The sequence below is a fragment of the Melanostigma gelatinosum genome (assembly GCF_949748355.1).
Source record: "Melanostigma gelatinosum genome assembly, chromosome: 1".
Lineage (NCBI taxonomy): Eukaryota > Metazoa > Chordata > Actinopteri > Perciformes > Zoarcidae > Melanostigma > Melanostigma gelatinosum.
Window position 1 is genome coordinate 14,186,967 of NC_136634.1, and position 17,788 is coordinate 14,204,754.

At 45.4% G+C, this 17,788-nt stretch overlaps 1 protein-coding gene across 1 annotated transcript in view; it reads right to left on the bottom strand.

Annotated features, from left to right (window-relative positions):
* Positions 1 to 376: 376 nt before the first annotated feature.
* Positions 377 to 17,788, bottom strand: part of wwox (WW domain containing oxidoreductase) — a 118,106-nt gene continuing 100,694 nt past the window's right edge. The window contains exon 9 of the mRNA XM_079297296.1: positions 377 to 1,747. Within this exon, the coding sequence (XP_079153422.1) occupies positions 1,550 to 1,747 (198 nt within the window). The 3' untranslated portion in view covers positions 377 to 1,549. The remainder of the gene's footprint in view (positions 1,748 to 17,788) is intronic.

The window sequence follows — 17,788 nt, forward strand, 5'->3', positions numbered from 1 at the left end:
GTGTTTGTGCCTAAAAGAGGATCAGTTGTTCTGCTGCTTTTCTGATTGGAGGAGTGAAACTCTGCATCTGGGGGATCGGCTGGTTGTTCTGTCCTTATGAGCAAAGCATAGAGAAAATGTTTAGTTTTTTTATTCAATGTACCATCTGTGATGTTGATGCTTTCTTAGTTCACATACAACACATTTTTCTTCTCAGGAACTGCCCTACTTAGTCAGACTTCAGCGTTTGCTCGCGACACAAAGATATAAATACCTCCCCCTAATGGCCTCCAAATGAATGCACTTCCACTTTGTGTGTAAAATGATTTCACACACATGTTATTGTAAAACAGATTTGTATTAAATGTTCTTTCTCATTTGTTTTTCTCTTACAGATATCATGACACTGGAATGCTGATGTTTCAAGAGCAACCTACGGCACCCAGACTGCCATAAAGCACAATGTCTCAAAGGCGTCGACACAGCGGCTTCAGGGCAACCAATCCACAGCCAACCCAAAGCCAGAGTTCAATATTAAAACAATGATGATTAAATAACAACCGGAGACTGAAATCACATTCTTCTACTCCAACAACAAGGGAAGAAACACAGAAATTAAAGGACTCTAGAAATAAGATTCCCCACCATCTGTATTTGTTATTCAAATGGACACGGATCTTCCCACGAATACCTCCAAATTGTAATTTAGACTTACCAGACTATAGATTATTAATACGTAGGTTGAGTCAAATAGCAAATGTAAAAAATAGAAAAAAATATGACGTTCACACCCCTTTAGCACATGCCTAGAAATCAGGATATTGTAAATACTGTACAGAAAACAAATAGGGACATTGATAAGAAACTAAATGATTGCAGAATAATGTATATAGCAATGAGAATCATACCTAGTGTGTTTATATATCCATGAGTGTCACATGCCCATTACTCCTTATTTCTTCTATGCCCAAAAAGATTTAGCACAAAGATGAACCAACATGCATCTCTATAGAAAACATCAACGTAGAACTCGACAAGGGACACTGAATTTAATTGGGATGACATAATATTTGCCATGTAGTGCACTATTGCTGGAAACAGATGCATATGCCATAGAGCACATGCTTATTAGGTAACCCTGTATTGTTCGCAAGACAGGTCATTCGCTCATTTAAATAGAGAAGACTTGAGAGAGTTATGAAAAGCTACAGAAACAAACGGAGAAAGAAAGAACTAACTTTAAGAGACCCCTGAATTCGTCCCTGAATTTGTCCCAAATCTTCTTCGTCCCCCACCTCCCATTGTAAACAACCACAGCAGAGCTGAACACAACCCAAACTTTTATTTATTCAGTCGAGTGTATATGAAAACCCCTCCCTGTGCTGTATGTGTAGTGTGTTTTAGCCCCCGTAGTGACGTTACATATCCAGAAGGACTTGGCAGCTCCCTTGTATTATGCAGTCAGAGTACAGTTACCTTTTATTCAGTTCATACCAAACTGGAAACACCGTGACCCACCACCTTTGAGTCCTTTGTTTGGCTTGTCCACCTCCTCCCCGCCTTGAGTCCATCAGAGGGCCTGTATGCCCGCTGACCTCTCTGCCACCAGGCGCTCGCTGAGCTCCCACAGGCTGCCGGCGCTGCTCTGGTCCTGGTCCTGGGCCTGGGTGGACGGCAGGCAGCGGAAGCAGTTGTTGAAGTACATGCCACCTAACCCCTCCAGCTCCGGAGCTACGGCACAGTACACCGTGGTGGCCGCCCCTTGTTGCTGTGGACGGAGAAACACACACAGAAAGAGATACGAGTGCAGCGGGCGACTCATGAGGCCGAGACAACATCGGCCTGCAGGAGGAGACGAAATATAAAGAGCCCGATTACTGACTCGGACATTAGGACGAGTCCTGTCCAGACTTAAAGAGAGTGCAAACAGCGGACACCGACCAAACCGCTCTGTCCTCTTTGAGACGCATGCGTCTATACACACGCAGAAAAAGAGACAGCAGGACCGAGTGTCAACAGGGAAAAAATAAATACATTTAAAAAAAACACGCGGCCGCTCCCCTCTCCCTGCAGCCCATGATGACTGGGTCATATTACCATGGGAACAGCATAGCCCCTTACTGTACATATATTTATATACATATATTTATTTATTTATTTCTCTATCCGGTGTGTACAGAACCTCTGGCGATATGGGACCAGGAGAACGCTACAGATGGAAAGACTCACAGTGGAGAACATGACAATTACACCAGCTCCTGTCTGGATTGGAATCACCAGGGAAACCACAGCTCATATTTAGTTGAGTGTAAACGAACCGGTTTTAATGCCGCGGTTATGAACATGGTTATGAACATGATGTGTGTGTATGGGTTCAGCCAGGCTGTCAAAGGATAAGGAAATGATGCAAGTACAATTCTGTACCGACGTGTTTAGAACAGAGCTTGGTTGGTTATAGATTATCGTCACAAACAATACACAATCATGCATGCGCACACACACTCACACCACAAGGCTTTCCCTCTGGCTCTTTCTCAGTAAGTCCTCTCTCAAGTTTAATTCTGAAGATCACTCAAGTCTCAGCCCAGAAATGTCCTCCGTCTCATGTCTTCTCAAGCCGAGACGCACTGTAAGCGTGAAACAGTATTTGGACGCATCCTGCTAAGTTCTCGAATACACCCTGTCCCATCAGTCAGTAATTAGAAGGGATATTCTTGGAGGAGGGAAATGTATGTGACATCTGAAAATGAAAGTTGAAACTGCAGCAGAATAAACACGTCAGAGAGAATTACACACATAACCCAACTGCTCACAGAGGGACCTTTCATGTTGCAGCTCGGGCTAAAAGCTGCTGTGACAGCTTCCCTGCAAACGCCGGGACCTGGAGACGACTTCTATACGGCCACATGAAATGGCTCGCCTCTTTATCTCCCAGCGAGAGGCAGCGAGAGTGAGACGGAGGGCAGAGAGAGTGAGAGGGAACACTGATGTGGAGGCTGAGGACTAATGTTTAGCACAGAGCCCTGACACACAGTGAGACAACCTCGTATACCCAGTAGTCAAACATGGGCGAGACACACAAACATGCACACATGCATGATGGAGCCACATTACATGCCAACCGTTTGAAGAGCTTCCTAAAGCAGCTGTGAGACAAACACCCATGAAGTGGAAAGATCCATCGAGGTCTGAAGCGTTGATACTGTCACATGCAAGTACAGATATATGCACATGAATGCAAATGCAATGACTGAAATACACACACCAACCAGATTCTTAGAAATATTATTTCTCATCAACACACACACACACACACACAACCCCCTCTAAACTCTAAGTAAACTTCCGCCAGGCGGAGCCCTGGTGTGTAGCGTCGCAGCAGCAGATTGAATGTGTTTGAAGTGCAGTGTGATGGAAGAGCTGGTAAACAGCAGATGAAAAGGCAGCATCTCTCTGTGTGCCGCTGTCTGTCTCACCTGCCAGTGGGGCGATAACTTCATCCACATCACATGTCGCCATATCAAATACAGACAAATGCCAAGCAGTGTCTCTGAGTTGCAGGTTCACACGCGCTCAGTTTCACTCATCTCCCTCACTTAGGGCATCTGATTTAACTCGTCTGAAAAGCTAAATGCCTTTTAAACTCCACTGAAGAAGTCGGTGCCGCACGCTCTGACTCGCTGACGCCCGCTTGAACTTGGCTGACTTTCAAGGCAGTTTGTTTGTGTCCAGTTACCAAACACTGCTGCAAGTTGGAATGTTGATAAAAAAAAAATTTCACAACCCAGATTTTTGTGGCCGACTTCATATTGATGTCTTCGGTATTTTGAATTTTTTTTTATGACCAGCGTTGCTCAGTAGCCATAAAAGTAAAAACATTTGTATTCATTTCTTGAAAGCAGAGCTGCAACAGTCCCGTTCGCGGTGCACGGAGCAGCACATCGACTGTGCTGTGCGTCCAGCAATGTGCTATCTTATTGGTGTTTAGCTCATCCCCCTCACCACTTGACCCTCTAACCTCTGTAGAAGATAAGGCTGATGAGATTAGGCATTAACATTCTCAACCACCCACCACAGCCATCTATCATTGTACGTGTGTGTGTGTGTGTGTGTGTTTGCAGATGGGAGGCACGGGGTGTGTGAGGTAGTGAAAAAGAGAACAAGAGGGGGTGCAACAACCTTAATACACTTGCATTACACAATTCGACATAAACACACACATGTGCATGCCTGAACACGAGCATGCGTCTGCACACGAGCACGAACAGATACGCAAATGAACATTTGGGACAATCTCCATGAAAGGTAATATCACTGAGCCAGTGTGCATCATACACATCTGTGGTGTAACAGCCATTTCTAACCCGCGTGGAACTGTAGATTATGCTTGTAAATGTAGCTGTCTACAAAGTGATGGATTTTGCTGTGTGTCTTTCTATCTTCTGCAACTAAATGTGAATCATTACCTTGTGTACAGCGGTTTCCAGAGAAACATCTGCGGTGCTTTAAGAGTTGTTCTCTTCTACCCGGAGCTGTAGACTTTGACTTGCCCGACTTGAACGGTTTAGACTGGATAACTCAATGATAATATGTCGCAATGTGCCATGTTGCGGGTTACTGGAAAGGTTTTGTAGCTGTAGTAAATAAAGTGCATTTACTTAATCATTGTGAATACATTTATGATTGTCGGGTTGCCTATTGCTGTGCAATTGGCCTGTTTGGAAAGCCAGTCAAATGGATCCACATACATACATACAGCACATACATTTATAGTTATTTCTCATTATTCTTTGAAAGATCCAATGCATTGCATTGAGGAGACTTGGTCTCAGCTGTGTAAAACAGCAAATAATTAGTACAGTCAGTATTCAGAGAGACTCTGAGAGACTCTAATGAAGACTTCAGACTTGACCAAGACTTTTTGAATTACTTGAGACTTCGCTTGAACATTCCCTCAAAAGAAAAACAGCTCTGCTTCTTTTACACTGATTGTGGAAGGGGAGAAGGTGGGACAGCTGACATGCACCAAAACAACCCTAAATCTAAAATGATCCTTAATGCTAAAGAATACGAAAAAAAAACATACGAGACCACAGCGATATGCCAAACCAAAAGAGCAGGACAGTTCTTCTGTGTGTATAACTGCTTTTGTAGGTAACAAAAACACACCCAAATGCTGAGAAAACACTCACAAAACACCCTGCAATAAGCTGACTGTAGATAAGCAGCGATGAGCCTGCACTTAGCCTGGGATCCACTACTACGGCTCTGGAACTATTCTGGGATCAGATCCAAGTCTTCCAATCTCAGTATCGACTCAATAATACCCATGGATCTCATGGACCTGCAATAGAAACGTCCTTGTACAGTGTTACGCAATAATGCAGTTGCTGAAAACTCCTTATTGAGCGTATTCAAAAGCAAAAAGGGTGTGTGGGGGAGATGTGATGTTGTTGAATTAACAGTAATGTTACTTTTGCCGTGTTCTGTTCCGTGTCTTCATAATACAAGTTGTACTCAGCTGTATGAGCTTTCTCTGACCCTATGCATGTGACCCTTCGCCCTCACATCTGTAGTTATGACATCAACCTCTCCCTCTGACCTGGATGTAAATAAACCCAGTACTGTAGAGCAGTCTGTTTTTGGCCCGTCCCTGTACATACAAACCTGTAAATACAAACAGCTATGCATGCTGAAAACCTAGCAATTCTTTCAGGTACTTTTATAATCCCCAAATTCTCATATGGCATGTGCTGAAAAAAAAAGAAGAATAATTTAAAAAAGTCGAAAAAAGAAAAGATAAAAAATAATTAAGAAAAAAAAAAAGTTTAAATTAAATGAGTTGATAATCTTGTCAGGCAATATCCTCTCTTGGACAGTGTGTGTAGAGTCTTCCTGTTTTCTTACTCCTGTGGGTGGTTCTCTTCCTTTGCCTGTCCTCCTGTGTTTCCACTCGCCATCTGTGTCAGTTGTTGTCAGTTGGCATTTTCACAGCAGCGAGGGTTGAGGCAGAGCAGAAACGAGAGGGGGGGAGTGTTCACCAGCTGACCTCTGTGATGGCGCTCCAGCAGTGCTATATGTTGGCAAAGCTATCTACGCCTGGGACACAATTTGAGAAGTTCAGTTCCTGGCATGAACCACCAATCACGACGGCATAATGTCCATGCTCGACATGTGAAGGCCCGCTGGATGAGCAGCAGCTCTAGAAAACAGTTTAGGCTGGAACCAAACATTTGTTTTCAATTACTATTACCCCTGACAAAGCCACATTTTAGGAAAACAGTGAACTATAGTTTTTTTTTCTCATCTATAAGTGGTAAAATACCTGAATTCAAAAGATATTTGAATGAATAAAACCGGTTTTCTACGACCCAGTGTAATAAGGCTACATCGAGTATTTGCTGGCTTGTAGCTGCAGAACAGGAGCGGTGCCGTTTTTGCCTCAGCCCTCCGCCCGGCCTCGTGGACTAGCTACCCTGAAAGTGGGATTCCAAAGGGATTGTGATTCTGTTTCAGCCTGTGATGTTTCAAATAGATGGCGGTGTCTGATTTTTAATCTGTGCTAAAGATATTTTACATTTAATAAATAACCATTGAAATCAAAAACTTCCTCTGTGTGCAGTTCATTGTGTGTGTGTGTGTGTGTGTGTGTGTGTGTGTGTGTGTGTGTGCAGTGCTGTCTCTGCCCTCAGCCGTGGTATTCTCTGCGAGCCGACAGCTCAGCTGAGCGTGCCTGGCCCAGCTGTAGAAGGAATCCTGGGTAACGTGGTCCCCTCAGATAAACAACCCGTCCCTCCATTCAGCTTGACCACTCGACCAAGAGGAGAGGAGATTAGCGCCTCAAACACCTCAGCGCACACTTCAGAAAGTACCCCGACACTCACCCCCGAGACCGGGGTGACCTCTGTCACCCTTACTGAGGTAGGCCAAAGACCACAGTAGACCTAAGCAAGTAAACGTGCTGTGCATTTTTTATCAGTTCTAGCATGATAAAATAATCCACAGGCACTCAACAAACGATTCACCTCCACACAGCCACCAGCACCGAATAACAGCTAAAGCCATTATTGGAGTGGGCGCCATGTCCATCATCTGACTGAGAGCTTGTGTAGATCCTCAGATAGTGACCAGCTCTCCCCAGTGATTAGTCTACTCCTGGTCATCTGTATGTACTAAACTCTATTTCATACCCTCCATTAGCCCACTGGCGGATGGCTAATACTCACCTACGGGCAGTGTGCTCCCCTGAGGAGCATTAAGGACAGGATGGAAGGACCAGCCTCCTCCTCCCTCCCTCCCTCTCTTTCCCTTCCTTCATCATGCCCGCGCAATCTCTCTCAGTCTGTCAGCCTTGCCCCCTGCTCCTTCCTCAGCCCGGCTCTTTTCCATCAACCCTCTGCAGATCCCTTTTCCCCCCTGCAGCCCCATCCCCCTCCGGCCTCATAACTTACAGGACCGGGCACAGTGTGGCCTCGGTCTCACGGGTAAACGGTCATCGTAGCGCCTCCTGGAGGTAAATGGATCTCTTTCCCTGGAGTCCCAGATCACAGATGAGCCCTGTTGACATTCTTTCTTTCTATTTCAGCAAGCAGAGTGATGTAGTAGAAGATGAGAAGGCAGAGAAAGAAAGGAGTGGAGGAATAAACTATGTAGGAGTGACAGGAACACAACACAAAGCACAGTAGAACCCCCCCCCCCCGCACTATTTCTCTCTCTTTCTCTCTGCAGCAATCCCTTTACCCCTTTTGCGCCAGATAAGATCAACCGAGTGTCAGTCATCAACAGCCTCCTGTCACACTGTGATTGTTCATCTGTTTTGTGTGTGTGTGTGTGTGTGTGTGTGTGTGTGTGTGTGTGTGTAAACGTGCAGTCCAATGCGACATCGCTGCATACATTTAATGCCTGCATGTTCAAGGGAACAATAGAAGAGGAAGTGAGGAACGAGGTGGAGGGAATGCAAAGGACAAGAGGTAGAGGAGGAGGGGATGCATAAAGATGAGAGGAGGGACAAGAGGAGCAGAGAAGGAAACGAAGGAGAGGAGGAGGAGGTGAGGGACCTAGGCCACAAGGCATCCAAGGGGAAAACGACAAGGAGTCAGAAGGACTTGCGCAACGACTGTGAAACTATCTCATTTTTATCTGGCGAGAGGACTTCCGAAGTGATCCGCACAACCTAATTATTTTCCCCTAATAAAAGCAACATATGCTAAGACAATAAAAGGCCTTATTGGACACGTATTCATTAAAGAGGAGCAGTAAAAGGAGCAGGACTCTGGCACAGGGATTAGCTTTTAAAAGGGCTTTTCTCTGGTTGGAAATGGCCTTAGTCTTCCTTTAGCACGCCCATTTGGGTGCATAGCCCACCATAAAAGATCTGAATTATACATGAAGAGGCTTGGCTGCTTTATTGGCTGTGATCATTTTTTTCACTTTCACCTGATTGCGTCGAGTGCACGACACCTCAAACACTCAAAGTTTGAACCAAATCACTTGTGGATCTCATCTGCGGTTTATGAACACAAGGCGTGCAGGTCTGAGCGAAGAAATGCTCAAATGTAAAGCACGACAACCATTCAGCGGCAATAAGATAACCCATAACTCACAAAAGTTGGTCAAGTTAGTAACACCTGGTTGAAATAACGCATGCTGCTGACTCAAGTCTGACAGCTTGACACAGTGGAGTCATTATTCCATATGGTCAATGTGCTGTAAGTGTCAGTAGGTTTCTATTATGAGCGGAGCAATGCTGTCTGTGTGTCGGTATGCGAGTGTGTGATGGGCTGGTGTAATAGGGCCACACACAGGTGTGTGCATGCCCACCTCCTCACTGATGCACCAGCTAATTGGTCTCCTGCGGCAACCTGACATATTCACACACTCACAAACACACACACTTTCAGGTGTGCACATACTATGTAGTGTGCAATAGTTATATTCACGTGTATACAGAGTGTGTAAATATGCACACACAACCACCACGCATGTGCCCACATGCACAGGCAGCCCGCAGAGTGTATTTCCAAATGAACTCGTTATCACAGTGCTGACTCCAAGTGACGAGTGATACCCTAACAGACTGCTAGAACTGTACACACATGTACTATCAAGTACTGTAAAAGAAAGAAAAACAATGACCAGAAAGGCATACTGTAATACACCAGCTATATGTAATGTATTCAAAAGCCAAATATCTCAAAGCTGCCACCAAAATTCTATCTTTTTGTTACGGTAAATACCGGTGATGATAGCAGCCGTCACTCAAAGAGCAGACTTGCACCCGGCTGTAACAATTACTGCGAATGCAATCCCCAATTTAACATTACAAATGGGGGAAAAAAAGCCCTATTGTTCAACAGAGCAGAGCTACATTTTAAAGCACACAAAGCAGAAAGGGAAATGTATTTTTAGGCAAATGACTGATATGGTCGGAACATAATGAGAAGGAGTCGTGTCCCGCTGAATGCACATAAAGTGGGTTGCAGTTGCAAATAAAAATGTCCGTCGTTGAAGATCTTTCCTCAATGGCTGAAGGATATATGTTTATTCTCAATGATCTGTTTGTTTGCTTTCAAGCTCCTCATAATCATATTTTAAGTTAATTTTCCTCTTTGGCTATAGTAGGTAATAAAACAAAAAAGTCCGTTCACATTGCCTATCCTGCTCATAACCCATTCTCCTCCCCCCTCCCTTCCCTTCCTTCGTGTTGGAGGTCGAGAGAGGGATGTTCTGTTTTAAATAAGAAGGCAGCGCTGGCCCATTAAACTCTGATAGTAATGATATTAATTTGGCAGGAACGTGTCATTTTCACAGGAGAGCAACTAGCTGAACTGTCATTACGCACACACTTACACACACGGGCAAAGCATTCTGTCTCATTCACACTCTCTCTTCTTACACACACTCGCTCACAAAAGCTTTCTCTCTCTCTCACACACACACACACACACACACACACACACACACACACACACACACACATCAACCAGGAACATGTCACAGGAGAGCAGCTAGCGGTAACATTATGAGAGAGTCGGAGAGATCTGCTAATGGGATAGATTAGTGTGCCCTTGGTCACAACGGCTACAATGGAGTGACTGGAGCTGTGACTTATATCCATGTCCCCCCTGTTCACCCCCTTTTTAACCTCCTCGATAGCACTTTCTGCTGCTTCTCTTCCTCTGACCCCTTCTTCCTCTCTTCCTTCTGATGCTCCAGAGCCTCACATTCATTTTTTCTCTTCAGCCTCTGTGGGGCACCTGGTTTATGACTCGGTGCTGGAACCTTCATCAGAACAGAAGCTGGGCGAAGATCAGGGGAAAGATGACAGAACTGTTTGTGTGGCAGCCAGAATGCAAAGCAGCGACGCATTATCAGAATTCTTTTCTTTTCCATTCATGGATCTTTGTTAATGGAGCCTAATGAGCACCAAGGGCCTTCCTAATCAATACATGAATAAAAGTGATGGCAATCACAAAGTGTTAGTTGCATGCTGAATGAAAAGCTGTCACAATCATTATGTGGCATCCTTTACATTGTTAGTAGCATTTAAATTAAACAGATTTCTTTTTGTTCACATCTACTGCAGAAGTCTGGGTTTGGTCATGTGTCTATGTCACATGGTTTACATTGAAATTTGAATGGGGCAAAGTGCAAAATGCATAGAGGTCACTTTACCTTTAAATTCCTTTAGCGTATTTGCCACCCGGCATGAGACTTTCCCATCAACGATGGCTTCAATGGGGAGATTTAGCGTCAATTACAAAAAGGAAGACCACTACAGCGAAAATGTACACACATGCTAAGAATGTTTTCTCTGTTGGCTAATTGATGAAAGGCTTTGAATTTAAGGTCTGCATTTGAGTCACTCTGCTACACTTATCAGGCTATGGCACTATGCATGCCTACATACATTCAAAAACGCATTGAGCCTCAAAGCAGTAAAAACACGACAGAGCGCTGTGCCACCGCATTGTCCAGCAGAAGAACAAACTGGATGCATTTACCTATTTGTATTGGTATGCTGATCCATGTGTGTGTGTGTGTGAGAGTGTGTTTCCCAATATGCCCCCGTGGGTATGTTGTGTATGTATGGATGTGTGTGTGTGTTTCCGCGTGTGTCCACGCTGACCCCATCTCGGCACTCCTGACCGGTTGAATGCGGGCCGCATAAATTAGTGGCGATGCTCTGCGATGTAATTATGCCGCTGTCAGTACGGCCCCTCGACTCAAATTCATTTTAATAAAGTTGGTCTCCAAGGTTACCGACCGGGGGTCACCTTCGGTGTCAGCCCCTATGGATCGCGCCCGAAGAACGCTCTGAAAGTCTGCGGTCGGACTACGGTAACACCTTTACACGACAGCCTGAACCCCCACATCAAAACACACACACACACCTCCCACTGACTTACTCAGGGTGGAGAGAGGCAGGTGGCAGAAAGAGGAGGAAACAAGAGAGGAGGAAATGAAGAGGTGGTACACAGAGAGAGAGCGAGAGACCTGAGAGAACACTGTTAAAATGGAAAAGTAGAATAGAAAATGGGAGGGGGGGGATAAAGGAAGGAATAAAATGAGACCAAAAGAGTACAAGGAGAGGAGGGGGACAAGGGTAGAGGGACAAGGAGAGGGCGAGGTAGTGTCTCTCTTGGGCAGATGGCGTGGGTGTATTCTCATTTGTCCTGCTACGGTGTGTGTGTGTGCTAACACTAACCTCCAGGGCAGAGCTGCAGCACAGAACACGCTCTCAATTAGCCAATAACACAGACCCGCACACCGCTGGGAGAGGGAAAAGGCACTGCTCTGTCTCCGCACAGCAAACACACAGGAACAGCTGTGTGAAATTCCAAATGTATAAATCCTGGATTATTTTTCAAATACCACATACAAACATTTCTAGATGTTTGAGTGTTGTGTGTGTGTGTGCCGATAGTGACAGTAGAAGTTATGCACCTTCAAGTGATTGAGACAAATACGCCATTAGCAAATATGTTTGCATAGAAACATTGAAATTGAACAACCCTAGGATTTTGGCATATAAATATATAAGTCGAGAAATTGTGGTGAAAATGTAATTGCAAATCTAAATTGAGAAATGCCTCCTAAGCTGTATGCATCCATTTATCAAGTGGTAATGCTTTTCATAGCTTTTCTTTTACTACATTTGTTTTACTTGCTTTTGTGTTGTCATCATCTTCCTCTCTGACTGGACTTGAACTGCCCATGTTTGAAGTTGTTTGCTGTGAATATTGAAATCTCAGTGTGCGACCGACCAGATTCGCTCAAACGCTCTGCCTGCACTCTCTCTGGTCTGCTATCATTCAGTGTGTGAGGATGTTTAGCCCAGCCGTGTGGGCCGGGGTGACTTTGAGTGCCCGTGTAATAGTTACGGCAGCACGCTTTGGTAGCTGCAGGTAATTTATGGTTGAACTGGCCTGATAGTCCGATACGATCGACTGCCCCGACCGTCTTTACCAGCCGGCCCCAAAGACACACAGGAAGACGAAGAAAGAGACACAGAGGGAGAGAAGAAGACTGCAGGCGGCAGGGCGACTTACACTGCCTCTACGGTAGAGCAGAATCTAGATTTACACTGAAAGATGCAGAGAAATAACAACGCAAGAATGAGTGTGACAAAAGCGCACAGAGGAATGAGTAATGCAGGTGGAATGAGGGTGAGAGAAATGAAAGAGTTGCAGAGCAGTTACGTTCTCAACATCTCTCTTGAGGTGTGCTGAGAATTAGATTGCATTAAAGACTGACAGTCCATTCATCTGAACCATAACAAGAAGGAACATTTAGTTAATTGAATGATTAATAAATTCAGCTCAGTCACACTATTTCACTCTGGTGTTGGCTTTGGATGAAAATGTCTGCCAAATGGGAGACGTCATATATCACTTGTTTGAAGCCCTTTGCCCCAACTTCAACATAACTTCAACTAGTCGAGCTGTGTGGAACAAAGTAAGGCCGACACAGCGGCTGCATAGCGAGTTGTTGTAACCTTGTGCTCTGATCGCCCGTCTGTCTTCCTCTCTGTTGCATCAGAAGTGTTTCGGCATGTGAAGTTTTTTTTTTGTTGCTGGCTCATCGTTACCTCAGGTCTGTGAGACGCGAGTCCTTCAACTCAAACTAAAGTGCAACTGGAGAGCAAACCAACACCTGTCTTGAACAGACACACCAGCCTCCACACCCACTTTGCTACACCTTCCATCCCCTAATAAAGACAGGCACAGACCCTTGCTCTACGTATGCCATTTTGTTCACCCCCCCCCCCCCCCCCCTCCCCTAATCCAGTTAGGCAGGAACATCCTCACCCTCCCCTCTCCTCCCTCGTACCTCTTTCTCCAGGATTGGCTACTCTAATCCAGTCTGTCAGGCCAACCAGGTCCCTGACTGCTGTCCTCCTTTCATCTCCCATCTTCAAACAGAATGATGATACTTTCATAACGCTGGGTGAGTGACAGGTTGAGGAGTCAGGCCCGTGATATGGACAGTCACTTTGTCCTGTTTAACTACACTAATGGAGGATAAGAAGCACGTCACAGGGACAGGTGGAGATGGGACGGGACAGAAGGCACAGACACTCATCTTTAATAATGGCCGATGTGTGGATGAAGGGACAGGGATGTGTGTTACATCAGATAGCAGAGGATTTTGTTCCTGCAGTCTCTTTCACCTTTAAAAGACTGATTTGACTCAGTGCATAATGATGTGAGGTAAAACCAAATTCAAGCTTTGTTTGCCGCAAGAGAAGAAAACAGCTTCCTAGTTAGCCACAGCACAACTGACTGATATTCGCAAACACAAGAGTCCAAGAACAGTGTTTCTCTTATTCCTAGGTGGACCACTCCAATTTCAGTGTTACATTAACACACAAATCACTGGTGAGCACACACACAGACAAGCACACACACTCATCTGAATCACGGCTTACACACCCAGTAGGCAGCCTTTTGGATAGATGGCACCTGCATACAGGAGGAGGGGGCCCACAAATAGGATTGGAGAGTGGAGGCGGGTGCGTGGCGGTGGCGGGGTGGGGGTGAGTCCATAAATAGGATTGTGTAGGAAGCAGGGCAAGCTAAATAGGATTGTAATGTACAGGAAAGGATGTATAAATAGGATATGAGAGTCAGAGCTGTGTTCTCACTAGTTCCACGTCCCTGTGGCATAGGAGTTCTCTAGGACTAGCTTGTGTGTATGCATGTGTGTGTGTGTGTGTGTGTGTGTGTGTGTATAAGTAAAGGCCATTAGTGTGGAGGCTAATCTTGAGGCACCTGTCTCCTCAGGCAGAGTGTGACCTCCACTAGCCAGGTTCACCCATGTTTGTCCTCCCATTTCTCGCCTCCTCCCCCTCCTTCCTCTCCTGCTTCTCCTCACTCCTCACATCGCTTTCTTTTTTCATTTCTTCTAGCTTTGCATTTCATATTTCATAAATGAGGCCGAGTTTCTTTTGCTTCTCTTTCTCACTGCTTGACCTTTTTGAGCAGGTAAACTGTCTCATACTGGGCGTACACTGCTCCCCCCCTGCTAGAGAGGTCGACAGTCAAAGCTGGGTCTCCCTCTCGCCTTCTACTTTTGGGGTCAGTGGGCTTTGGGAGCTGTCAGCTCAGTGCTGGTGTCTACTGGCTGACGGACTACGGTCAAAGGTCAGAGGTCAGGAGTTAAGAGGTCAGGAAGTGACCCTAAAGACAAACAGCACGGAGAGGGGGGGGGGGGGGGTCATACCCCCGAAAGAGCCTGTCATTCTCCACACAGGGGGTAATGAAGTGTGCGCATGAAAGTGTTTGGATCTCTCATATTTACACGTTGCTGCCCTCTCTCTTTTGCATATACTCACACCTGACCTCAACACGTGTGTGTGTGTGTGTGTGTGTGTGTGTGTGTGTGTGTGTGTGTGTGTGTGTGTGTGTGTGTGTGTGTGTGTGTGTGTGTGTCTGGACTACGATGTGACGTGAGACGTGTCATGTTAGCACGGCATGCATCTCTTAGCCTGTTTATGGTTCCTTGTCAGAGCAGCTCCTCTCTTCCACTCATGATTACATTACAGACCCCTTTACACAGCCAAGGTCACAATGAAAACATCATCTTCTCCACGAGCCAAGGCAACAATGCATAGGAAACCGACAAAGAGACAGGCAGTTAGTCACACGCAGTGAGCAGTATATACACACTCTCATACGGCCGTATCATCATAATTTAAGCGCCAAGGTAACGGTGTATGTTTGCGTGCGGGGCCCAGGAGAGCACGCTGCCTCCTCATACAGGTAATGGATGGTAGGACTGAAAGAGACTGAGGGGAATTAAGATAAACACACTCTGATAAAACGAACCTGCGCTGGCCGCACCACTGTCTGTTTACAAGGAATTAAAAGGTATCACATATGCTGCATTCACATACAAGCAGGTGCACATAAACACGGTTCACACTTCGGATTTTATGATGGATTTATAAACAACGGCAGGCTTAAACAGTGGAACAAATGTTTGGACAGTGGTGGCTCTTTGAGTAATTGATCTATGAATCACACACAAGAGATCTTGTAAATTATGAAGACAAATAAACTCTCCATATATCAGGCACCTATTATAAAATGTTTAGCAGATCTAAACAGATAGAAATAGATCTGCTTAGACGAGGGCATTTGTTTTTCGCTCTGAGGTGTCCTGCATACAGATGATACGGACTAACCGGGCGACGATCTTATTCTGGGTCCACAGCCAAGCTTGGGTCAGAGGAAGAATGAAATTGCTCCCAAACATATTCTGGAGTAATTGCAGGTGAAAGAGCCCTCACTGAACAAAATGAATGTTATGTAAAGTTACTGTCTGTAGAGTTTAAGAACATAAGTTCCTGCAGCGTCGTACATAAAAGAGATTTACGTCAATTACCTACGGTAGTAGTATTTTAGACAACTTAATACAGTAATGTGGCAAAATACGCTATTATCCAACAATGTACTGCAGTTTGGAATCTATGTTTTGGGTGACAAGAAATTAAAAAAATAAGTAGGTCCCAAAGAAAACAGTGATACCCACTGGCCTACCAGGCAAGAGGAGACTATTGCCAAAACTTACTATAGTCCCGAAATTCCCAAGTGCAAACACACCTCATACGTGCACGCACTATTCCAAGTTCATGCACCACTGATCTAAGTACATAATGAAGTGTGACATATCAAGCAAAGGCTCTAATGGGGTGTGAAGTCATTAGTGAACTCTCTCCCTCGCACGCACGCACACACACACACACACACACACACACACACACACACACACACGCACACAAGCTAGTGTGCGCATAACAACATCCCTATTCTTGCAGTCTTTACTTGGAAGGCATGCTTGTGATAAAAGCCCTTTAGGCGATCCTGACTCCAGGGCAATATCAGTGAGCTATGTTTTACACAATAGCCTCTTTAAAAAAAAATATAGATTTCACCGGCGTGAACGTATCAAACAAGAGTTGCGCTAATGCGAGCTTCATCATGTGAAGTGAATATGTGGGAATTGAGAACTGACATAGTTGCAGGGTTGCCCCTCTTTACTGGTGCTCAGGCACCTGCCACTCAAGACTTCTAACAAACGCACCTGGGTGTTAACCTGACATAGCTGACATAATGTTGTCTGACATACTCCACATTTACAGCTGGCATAGGAATGAGAGAGAAGCAGAGAGAGAGAAGGAGAGAGAGAGAGATAGGAAGAGAAAGACAGGGGAAGGGAGACTAAAAGCTTGTCAGTCCCTCTTAATTATTATAATTGCTGGGCTAAAGCTTCATGCCAAGGCTTAGGCATTCCCCTGGCACAACTACACAAGCCCCCCCATCACACACACACACCATTCAGCCACTTCATTGCCTTGAAACCTCTCCTCGCTCCTCGTTTTAGTCGTCTCCCCTCATCTCCATACAGAACTCCCCCATCTCGCTCTTTTCCTCAGCTCCCTCTATCAGCATCCTTCCACCCTCAGAGCACCCTCTTATTCCTCCACTCCTCCTCCTCCTCTCCTCCCATCACAACAGACCCTTCTGCTTCCTCTCCCCAGCCACTCCTCTCCTCCACCCCTTCGTTCCTCCGAACTGGATTAAAAGTACTTTTCATTACCCGTGCGGGAGATATGGCACTTAAAAATCACCCCATTATCATTTTTCACCCAGCAAACAGCACATACTCTCACAGAGACATAATTACCACACCCTGTCATACCAGGGAGATGGAGGCTGCTGATTTCCAGCCAGGCCGTGTGTGTCACTCTGTGTGTGTGTGTGTGTGTAAATGTGTGTGTGGGTATAAGAAACTGCTGCCTGTCCGCCTGCCTGCCTGCTTCTCTTATTGATATTAAAAGCGCTGCATAAACGAGTGTTTAAAATGGCTGTCAGAGGGAGAGAGAGAGAGAGAGAGAGGATCCACTCCAATCACAAACTGCAGCACACATCACTGGATCTCTTTCCCGACTTGGCACATGGTAATGGCCTGGAATAACAGAATACTGCAGGATGATTCCCATTCCCACATTCCAAGTTGAGCGAGGCTGCAGAGGAGGCAGTTGAAATGGGAGCGGATGAGTGATAGAGCTTCGCTTTAACCAGTCAACACTTAGCACATAATGAATTGGGAGTCATTTGATGAATTGGATTTATGGCAACGCTTGGTCTTAATGGCTGAAGTGCTTCAAATTGTGGAGCTGTGGAGGGAAGGGGGACCTGACTCATTCACACGAATATTCATTTAGGAAGCCGGTCCTCATCTAACTGTTAGACCAGTTCTGCAGGGGCCATGCCTTCACTCACAGCAGTCACAAGGGGGTGTT